Source organism: Tachypleus tridentatus, chromosome 11 (assembly GCF_004210375.1).
Source record: "Tachypleus tridentatus isolate NWPU-2018 chromosome 11, ASM421037v1, whole genome shotgun sequence".
In the NCBI taxonomy this organism is placed as follows: domain Eukaryota; kingdom Metazoa; phylum Arthropoda; class Merostomata; order Xiphosura; family Limulidae; genus Tachypleus; species Tachypleus tridentatus.
The window spans coordinates 18,109,622-18,120,970 of NC_134835.1; the positions used below are offsets into that span (position 1 = coordinate 18,109,622).

The 11,349-nt window shown below is 35.9% G+C and overlaps 1 protein-coding gene across 2 annotated transcripts in view; it reads left to right on the plus strand.

The window, feature by feature from the left end:
* Positions 1–6,283, plus strand: part of LOC143231724 (uncharacterized) — a 143,323-nt gene extending 137,040 nt beyond the window's left edge. For both annotated transcript variants that reach the window (XM_076466340.1, XM_076466341.1), the window contains 2 exons: positions 2,642–2,842; positions 3,382–6,283. In XM_076466340.1, the coding sequence (XP_076322455.1) occupies positions 2,642–2,842; positions 3,382–5,754 (2,574 nt within the window). In that variant the 3' untranslated portion in view covers positions 5,755–6,283. The remainder of the gene's footprint in view (positions 1–2,641; positions 2,843–3,381) is intronic.
* Positions 6,284–11,349: the final 5,066 nt, after the last annotated feature.

Here is an 11,349-nt window from a genome sequence, read left to right on the forward strand (position 1 = left end):
AGATGATTATTAGATGGAAAGAAAACATTATGCCCAGCTATATGTACTTTTATACATGATTATTAGGTGAAAAGAAAACATAATACACAGCTATATGTACTATTATAGATGATTATTAGATGGAAAGAAAACATAATACTCAGCTATATGTACTGTTATAGATGATTATTAGATGGAAAGAAAACATAATACACAGCTATATGTACTATTATAGATGATTATTAGATTAAAAGAAATCATAATACACAGCTATATGTACTATTATTGATCATTATTAGATGAAAAGAAAACATAATACACAGCTATATGTACTATAATAGATGATTATTAGATGGAAAGAAAACATAATACACATCTATATGTACTATTATAGATGATTATTAGATGGAAAGAAAACATAATACACAGCTATATGTACTATTATAGATAGTTATTAGATGGAAAGAAAACATAATACACAGCTATATGTACTATTATAGATGATTATTAGGTGAAAATAAAACATAATACACAATTATATGTACTATTATATATGATTATTAGATGGAAAGAAAACATAATAAACAGCTATATGTACTATTGTAGATAATTTATAGATGGAAAGAGAACATAATACACAGCTATATGTACTATTATAGATAATTTATAGATGGAAAGAGAACATAATACACAACTATATGCACTATTATAGATGATTATTAGATGGAAAGAAAACATAATAACCTGTTATATGTACTATTATAGATGATTATTAGTTTCAACTAAGCATTTGAATATTCAGCTATATGTATTATTATAAACAATTATTACTTTGAACTGTATATTGTAATATTCTACTATATATACTATTATAGATAATTATTAGATGAAGCTAAACATTTTATTTGTCAAGTAGCTGTATTAGTATTGATAACTATTGCAATAGAAATCTGTTGATCATATCATATAGATTTAATTACGAGTACTGGAGGTATTGTTACTTAAATATATGACTGGAGTTACACGTGCTGAGGTTCAGACCACTAGACTGATTGTGATATCAAATTGGGCTTATGTGATAATATTCAACTAACACTCGTCATTCAGATCAAACAATCATACAGAATCTAAGTGGTTGGTAGAGATTTGGAGTTAGGAGCTGCCGTCAGGAAATGTTTCTTGGACCTTAAGATATTGGAGCGCTATAAGAATGTTTGTTTTTTGGAATCTTTGCGCAAAATTACAAGAGGGTATTTGCGCTAGCTAAATTACAAGAGGGTATTTGTGCTAGCTAAATTACAAGAGGGTATTTGTGCTAGCTAAATTACAAGAGGGTATTTGTGCTAGCTGTCCCTAATTTAGCAGCGTAATTCTAAAACGAAGGCGGTTCGTCATCTCCACCCATTGCTCATTCTTTTATCAACGAATAGTGAGATTGACCGTGATACTATAACGTCCCCACGGCTAAAATGGCGAGCACGTTTGTTGTGACCAGAATTTGAACCCGCGCCACTCGAGTTAACAGTCGATCTATTTAACTACGTGGCCATGCCGCGCTCTTTATAAGAGTGATAAAAATTCCCTTAATGCGAATGGAGTGCGATAGAGTACTGACTGAATGTGTGCTTTCCGTTTGGTAAGTGGATCATAAATACAAGATTCAGGTGTTAGTGATCTACAGATTCAACCATGTCCTTAATTCGTCCTGGTTTGTTGTATTTATTCAGCAACCATTTAATCAACTAGTTGTTCACCAGAAGACTTAGAACCGTACTTCATATGCATTTTTTACTCTTAAAGTTACATTTCACACAAATATGTATATATCACCGAACACGAATATTATTTAAGTGTCGAACTTGGTGCTTTAGTAATAATTATGTGTGTGTTTTGCTTATAGCAAAGCCACGTCGAGCTATCTGCGGTGTCTTTGGAAAGGAATCGAACCCATAATGTTAGCATTGGAAATCCGTAGACTTAACGCTGTTCCATTGGGATGCAGTAATAATTGTATATTTGAGCTGCTGTATGCATTTTGTATATTGAGTCTTCCGAACCTGAAGCTACAGTGTGCTTTATTTCTATATATACACGACCAGTTAAATAATATGCATTCATGTTTATTATAGTATATTACATTTCCCTAGAAACCTTGAGCACCTAATGTTATGTTTTTATATAACAATGTTACCTCGATGAGCGAATATTTTCATTTAATGTGTTATATTTCTCTACGAAAGCCGCTTACGTTGATCTACTGATGTTTACAGTTAGATTTATCAGACGCTGTGTTTATTAACCATGTTACGTGAAGGATTTCTACGTGATATAGTTGTCTCGTCAAGTTTTGTCTTAATGATATTTGTTTTTACATCTTATTATCGTCATCAGCTGATACGACGTTGTTGGTATAAATAATATATCTGTCAATCACCGGTAGGCGTCCTGTTGACTGAGTTTGAGATTACCGAAAGACATCATTAAGTGACTGAGAAATGTTTCCTGCCATAGCATTATCATGTTGAAAATAAAGAAACAGGGTTTATTAAAGCGTTTAAAGAAAGCACCTAAGAAGGTGATTATGTTAGACGTTCATGTTATTTTTATCACCCTAGAAAGTTTATCATGTTAAAAGTCCACATTATTTTAATATTTATTACAGAAACACGTTGAAACTTGTCACAAAATCAGTTCCAGTCCGAACGAAACCTCTCACCGTTGTGTTTTGTGCGGGTCGGTGAGTTTCTCAGCCAGTGCCTTACATGAACATATGAAACAGCGCCACCGTTTGGACGTTCAGTCAAACTGTTCCATTTGCAGGAAGACATTTATCAGTCCCGACGAGTTGGCTTCACACAGAAAGGTAACTTTGTAAGCTCATGACACTAAGGGGCAGAACTGAACATAGATAGTGCTTCTAGTGGCACAACACAGTTTGTTTCTCTGCATCTTTGTTTTTTGTTTGTTTGTTACTAATCTAATTGGTTAACAAACGGTTTGTAGAACATTTCACGAGATTCAGTGACGCTAAAAACAATACAAAGAGGATAGTAAATCATTTAATATTCTACTTGGTTAGTTTCATTATCCATGACAGAGGGCGTAGTTAGCGCCATCTATTATTACTGTTTTATTTTGAATAACATCACAGTAAATCGTTTGTTTTATGTTGTCACACTTTCCAATTCGATACTACAATAAGAAATATACCTCTTCCCACATCCAAGCTGAATAATGGAATTTGGAAGATTACTGTTTACATTAGTAAAACATAAATCGATTGTCTGTTGCTCATTGTTTCTATTTCCCCTAATGACAATGCAGTAATATGTTTTTCTCACATTGTTGCTGTAAATGTAAAGACATTGTGATGTATTTAAGAATATATTATCTTTCTCGAAGATTCACGAGGATGAAGACAGTAGCCATCTGGAGAGAAGATCTGGAATTAATCTCAAAGTTCCTAAGCTTGAGTGTGGATTCTGCTCCAAAACCAATTTTTCCTGTTTTGAAGCCCTACAGCTTCATGTTCAAGCTATCCACGTGCCCTCTAGTAGTAATTTCGCTCCATTCCTAAATATATCTCCAGTGTCTTACATCGGACGCTATGAACCACAAGACTATAAAGAGAAATTTGGCTGTGAATATTGTAATACAAAATTTAGCAGTATGTACAAGCTCATAGGACATCGAATGACAGCCCACGGTATCAATGGATTTGGTTTCTTTGCGCAAGAAAAGGTCTTTTGCACTCAGTGTACAATGGGGTTCTCCAGTGTTTCGCAGCTCACAGATCACGTCAATACCAAACACAAGGTTCTCACTTTCCAGCAAAATATATATCCAGGAGATCCAGATAATAATGCTAGTGGTGAATCTAAAAGCTCCAACCACAGTTTAGAACCTACTGATGAACCGTTATACAATAGGGATTCTCACCAAAACTCTTCTGCAATGTACAAAAAACATAAAGCGAACACCAGTCACAACTCAAGACCTACCGATGACCTCTTACATAAGGACATTTCACACCTAAACTCTTCCACTTCTATACTATATAACACTGCTTTCTTAGATTTCGAGACCCTTAAAACTCGTCTTAAATATCAGTTAAACATTGCTGCTCGAACATATAAGTGTTCTAAATGTGAAGTCCAATTTAATGCAGAATACCAATTGACTAATCACATGATTGGTCATTTTTTGACGGCATCTATCAAGCATGGTTGTCAATACTGTTTGAAGCTATTCTCTAAACCAGACGAATTACAAAAGCACCTGCTCGACATTCACGCTGTCCATTTTTATTGGTGTTCACTGTGTGAGGAAGTATTTGATTCCAAAGTGAACATCCAAGTGCACTTCGCTATGAAGCACAGTCGTGAAAACACTGTGCTGAAGTGCACTTCTTGTAACGCGGTCTTTTGCTCAGAGCTAGACTTTCAGGTCCACGTAAAAGTTGCGCATTTGCTCCGGTTTCGACCATTTTGTTGTCTTCTTTGTAACCAGAGCTTTCCAACTGAGGAGTCACTGAGACACCATCTCAGTACGCACAAGAAACAGTACCCGTGTAAAGTGTGTACTGAGACATTCCACGAAGAGTACCTCTTAGATAAACACGTTCAGTCGCACCATTCTATTGATTCTTTAACTTCGAGCAAAATCGCTAGAGATCAGATGTCGAGTTCCCGTTCATCCGACCTCATAGCCAACGACAGAACGACAATTTCTGGTAGTGACCATAACCAACTTATGGATGAAATTTCTAGCTTCGCGCCCTCCCGAAGTAGCAATGAAACAACAAGCAACACAGAGGACCAAAGAAGGTTTTGCTGTGATATTTGTAACGAAATTTTCTGTTTTAAGTCTCAGCTTAGTGGTCGTCATTTCCAAAACTTCGCAGCTGGTTCCAAAAAAGTGAAACCAGTGACGGTAAGTTTGCTTTGTACTCGTTGTAGAAAACGTTTCAAGTCCCACTCAGAGCTCGAAACCCGCGTGAGAATCCACGCTGCTACTCCACCTATCCGATCGTGTGACGAGAAGTTTGCGTCGGTAGATAAACTATCGAAACATAAACTCACTCACTGTAAAGCGATTAAAGGACACGCATGCACCACGTGCAACATAAATGTTCACAACGAAGAGGAGTTTATGAAACACCTGAAATTTCACAACGACCACAGTTTACCCGTTTCTTGTATAGTGTGTCAACAGACGTTGGAATCTGAAGAGGAGATCAAACTGCACATTGACTTTCACCTGAGTCCAGCTGACCTCCGACACAGCTGCTGTGTCTGTTCAAGGGAGTACGTCGTGCACGAGCTCATTATTACAGCCAGGCGGGGGAACGGTCATATCTACATGTGTAAACAGTGTTTTCACGCTAAGGGTGAGAACCTGCGACCTAGCGAGTGTCAAGTGACCTGCGAAACTACCGCCACATTAGAGAAACACACGAGGAGGTTTCGGTGTGTGAAGTGTCAAAGTGAAACGGAGGCGGAAGTCCAGGTTGACGTCAGTACTCACCTGGTACAAGAAAGGACACAGCACGAGTGTAAATTGTGCTATCAAGTGTTGGACTCTACTTCCAAGCTACAGTGTCACTTGATTAAACACAGCTTCGATGGAAGTGCCCAATACACTTGTTACACATGCAAGACAGTTTTTACTTCTGCTAATGACATTCAGCAACACGTGCTGCAGCACGGACCCGGCTCACGGATCCACCACTGTTCCAACTGCCACCAGAAACTGATAATCATGTTTCCATTCTGAAACCACAACAAAAAGCACGAGGATACAACAACAACACAGAAGTGCTCTTTATGCCTGCAAGTGTTTAACACATCTGCAGACTTGGAGCAACACTACTTTGATTCTCATAATGACAAAGAACTAGAGAAAAAAAAGTAGACTTTTTCCTGACGAAGTGTTTCCGTGTTTGGGTAACTTGCAAGGCCATATACGAAATCTTGCTAAAGGCGTCCAGTGCACTTGCGCCAAGTGTAACAAGGAATTTGGCATTTCTGAAAATCTCAGTATTTATATTCGATCTCGTAGTGGGGAGAGGCGTTACGAATGCTCTATTTGTAAAAGACGTTTAAATCGCAAATCAAATCGTAGGACTCATATAAAGTCTCAGAGTGTCTTGAAACCTTACATGTGGCAAAATGTTCCCACTTAATTAAGAAACACATACACACACACACACAGAGCCTCTACGACCACCACCCCTGTAAACTGTGTTTGTTTTTGAATTTCGTGTAAAGCTGCACGAAGTCTGCGCTAGTCGTTCCTAATTTAGCAGTGTAAGACCAGAAGGAAAGCAACTAGTCATCACCACCCACAGCCTGTTTTTGAGCTACTCTTTTACCAACAAATAATGGGATTGACCGTCACATTATAACACCCCAGCTGCTGAAAGGAGGAGAATATTTGGTGTGACAGGGATTCGAACCCGCGGAAAACTATATAATAGCTTGTAAACACACATCAGTAAATCTATGACCATGTATTTTAGGGGAGATTTATTCCAGCAGACAAACAAACTGGAACGTTAGGAAAGAAACTTCCATTATATCTCGGGCGTGGCATGGCCAGGTGGTTAAAGGTACTTGACTCGTACTCTGAGGGTCGCGGGTTCGAATCCCCATTTCACCAAATATGCTCATCCTTTAAGCCGTGGGGGGGGGGCGTTATAATGTAACGGTCAATCCAACTATTCGTTGGTAAACGAGTAGCCCAAGAGCTGGCTGTGGGTGGTGACGACTATCTGCCTTCCCTCTAGTCTTACACTTTTAAATTAAGAACGGCTAGCGCAGATAGCTTTCGTGGAGCTTTGCGCGAAATTCAAAGCAAACCGTTGTGTCACAACAAAAGTAGGTGAAGTCTTATTGGGGGGGAGGGCAACTCTTCCTCAGCAGAAACAAAAGATAATAAAAATATCTTATAGGTCTGTGCTTTATTAATGAATAAGAATAAGAAACGAATTCGGGTGTTGTCTTCTGGCCTAGGTTAGGACATTTTCTCGTAAGTAAAGCGAATAATAAGACTAGGCAAAAAAAGAAAAATAATGCTTGAATGTGTGTTTGAAAAACGAGAAGTTATTACAGGAATATTAGACTGTTATCGTAAGTTTTTCCACACGAAACGATTCGCTAGGAAAAGTAAAGCCAAGACTAGAATTGTCTAGAATTACGACAATAGAGAACAGCTACACTCAGAACAATAACTCCGGTTAACAAATCTTCAAAGTATTTTATAATCATCATTTTTCACATCAAAACAAAATGTTTTGTTTCTAATTTTAGAAATTAAATCTAACAATTTACTGAAATATATTTCGGTCAAATATTAAGAAAAATGTCTTGCTAAGTTTGACAATAAAGTCAGGGAATGGAAGTCTACACCTGAAAGGTGGATGTTGCATCCATTTACCGTCGTTACCTTACACGTTCAGCCAATCTCGTCCACGTCCAGTGGCTCAGCGGCAAGTCTGCAGGCTTACAAATAAAAGCCGGACTTCGGCGCTCGTGTTGGGTCGACAGAAGATAGTTCTTTGTGTAACTTTGCTCTTAACAACTACCAAACAAACACAGTAAGTTGTGTCTTGTATGGTTTACAATAACACGCCAATCCGCGAAGTCCACTTGTGAAGAACTTTGTATTTTCAGAAAGAGTTTTGGACATGAGCGGTCAGATGTTTAACATTCTGCTCAGCGTAGAGCAACTTTGAAAGCGTTATATAGTTGTATAGTGAACAATTACACATATTAACTATGATGTGCCTTAAACTTTACTGGAAAAAAACATTTTAATAAATTTTGTGTGTCTGTGTGTTAGAAACAGAATACAAATACTCGATCAATAACGCTGGAGTATTCTTTACAAACAAGAAGGCCCATTTAACTTCACGAGTCTACTGGTCGGAAAACCTCAATATAAAGAATGTACCACAGTCAGTCCATTGTGGTTCTGGTATGCACAAAAATGTTTATAATCTTAGCAGTGAATAACATTACAGCAAACACATGGTACTAGTATGTATTTCGCTTTTTGTTTTCTTTACGTTACAGCAATCCTTGCAAATATATTGTGCTAGTATGTATGTCTCTTTTTTATATGCAAAAACGGCTCGTTTGGGTTTAGAAAATATTTTACATAGAAGAGCGAACAACGTTTCGACCTTCTTCGGTCATCGTCAGGTTCACAAAGAAAGAGGTAACTGACCGGAAGCTGACCACATGTTTGAAAGGGGTTGTGTAACTGTGTGTCGAAATGTAGAGGGCGGTATTAGATGTTTGAATATATAATTTTATTTATTTTATTATATTAATATAGGTATAAAGGCGTTCCTTTATATTGGTTTATTTTGGGTTTAAGTTATTGTATAAGTAAGGCTTCTTTAATTTTGCGTTTGTTTATGTTTGTTTCTTTATTTAGTATTTGAGTGTTTTCTATGGTTATGTTGTGTTTATTTGACTTGCAGTGTTCAAAAACGTGTGAAGGTGACTTTTTATGTTCTTTGAATCTGGTTTCCATTTTTCTACTTGTTTCTCCAATATAGAAAAAAATTCTAAAAGCAGATAAAGGTAACGCTATAGTCATAATGAACATGAATGAATACGTCCAAAAAATGAATAACATCTTATCAGACACGAACAAATTTAAACCAATACACACAAATCCAACAAAGACACGCGAGACGCAACTGAACAAATTACTACTACAAATGAAAAAAGCCAACACAATTTCACAAACACTTTATTCCTACCTACGTAAAACCGACTCACGCACACCGCAAATATACGGCATCCCCAAACCTCATAAACCAGATTGTCCATTACGACCAATAATGTCCACATATGAATCGTTTAATTACAATCTTGGTAAATACATAGCATGGGCATTCTCAAAATATGTAACATCAGCCAGCTCATTCATCAAAGACTTTTAATTTCAAGTCTAATCTAAATCAACTTAATCATAAAGCCTTAATGGCCAGTTTAGATGTTATATCCCTCTTTACAGAAGTTTCAACCACTGAAGCCTGCAAGATAGCCTTAGAATTCTATATCCGAGACCCTAACCCAACTATAGAAATTCCCAGTAACCAGTTAGCAACCCTCATAGAATTCACCACGATAAAGACAAACTTCATGTTCAACAACCAAAACTATATACAAACAAATGGCCTAAGCATGGGCAACCCAGTATCACCAGTTCTAGCCAATATTTTTATGACACAAGTTGAAACACAAGCAATTAACACAGCATTACATCCACCACTATACTGGTACAGATATGTAGATGACACGGTTGCGGGATTCAAATCTACAGAACACATACTTAATTTTTTCAATCACATTAACTCTATACATCCCAACATTAACTTCACATGTGAACAGGAAGAAAGCAATCAAATATCATTTCTTAACCTCAAAATTACAAGAACCGACACACAATTCAAAACAGTTTGGGTCCTTGCAAATATACTGTACCAGTATGTATGTCTCTTTTTGTTTTCTTTACGTTACAGCAATCATTACAAATATAGTGTACTAGTATGTATGTCCCTTTTGGTTATCTTTACGTTACAGCAATCCTTACAAATATATTGTACTAGTATGTATGTCTCTTTTGGTTTTCTTTACGTTACAGCAATCATTACAAATATATTGTACCAGTATGTATGTCTCTTTTTGTTTACTTTACGTTACAGCAATCCTTACAAACATATTGTACTAGTATGTATGTCTCTTTTTGTTTACTTTACGTTACAGCAGTCCTTACAAATATATTGTACTAGTATGTATGTCTCTTTTTGTTTTCTTTACGTTACAGCAATCCTTATAAACATATTGTACTAGTATGTATGTCTCTTTTGGTTTTCTTTACGTTATAACTCATGTGTTTTGCCATCCGAAATAAGCTTTTCTTATTTACAAAATTGCTTCAAAATGAAAAATATACTAAAGTAGTGGCTGAATAAATGTAACTGTCACATTGAGAGACAAAACAGTGATTTCACTGTCATATTGAGAGATAAAACAGTGATATCCGTGTTACAAATGCTGAAATTTGACTGTCATATTGAGAGATAAAAAGTGATATCCGTGTTACAAACGCTGGAATTTGACTGTCATATTGAGAGATAAAACAGTGATATCCGTGTTACAAATTCTGGAATTTGACTGTCATATTGAGAGATAAAACAGTGATATCCGTGTTACAAATGCTGGAATTTGACTGTCATATTGAGAGATAAAACAGTGATATCCGTGTTACAAACGCTGGAATTTGACTGTCACATTGAGAGACAAAACAGTGATTCCCGCATTACAAACGCTGGAATTTGACTGTCATATTGTGAGATAAAACAGTGATATCCGTGTTACAAACGCTGGAATTTGACTGTCATATTGAGAGATAAAACAGTGATATCCGTGTTATAAATGCTGAGATTTCTCTCCACAAACAAAACTTGTTGTTTAATTAATGCTAAGATAAAGTGATGTGATTCTGTTAGTTTATATCGCTTACTTCTCTGAGTTTTATCTATGTGCTAAACTGTTTTTTGTTATTATTATCTTTCGAGCACAATTTGTGTACGATTATACAGATCTTGTGATACAGGTGAAGTCACAGGGTAATATAATGTGTTCACGATGTTGTTACCATTGATGTAAACATACAATACGTAATTTGAGTGGAATTGATGAACCATGACAATACATATGAACATACAAGCTGTTTTCACATGGATAACAATGACTTATTTAAAAAGCAAATCACATAAAATGAACCTGTTCAATGATCTCAATCAACAAACTTATTAAATATTCAACGTTTCGTTCCTTACTTGCTCGTTTTCAGTGCATTCGTAAATTTCAAACAGATTCGTTTGAATTTAGAAAAATGTGAAACTTTTCAAAGTCTTAAGTTTTTAACTGGTTTGTTTAAGCTCTTGTGTTTTTTAATACGGAAGCTGTTTAGATTTTAGTAATTCTTAATGCAGATATTTTACTCTTAGGAAATGGCTATTTTAGTTTTTGAAGATATATGGAAAAAAATATTTAGTTTCGAAAATTTTCCGTTTCGGTTTTATTTAAACTCATGTTTTTTATTCATTTTTTTTTGGAATTTTTGTATAGGATTTGGTTAAGACAATATTTACTTTAGGGTCTAAATGAAATCGGTTTTGTATAGAGTTTAATATGAACTTACGTTTCGTTTCTGTGCAATTTCGTTTCGTGTACACTTATATAAGACTATGCTTCGTTTAACATCCTTAAGAAATAATGTTTTGTTTTTAATTTTTATAAAATAGCATTTTGTTTCTGATTTGTATGAAATAATGTTTTGTTTTTA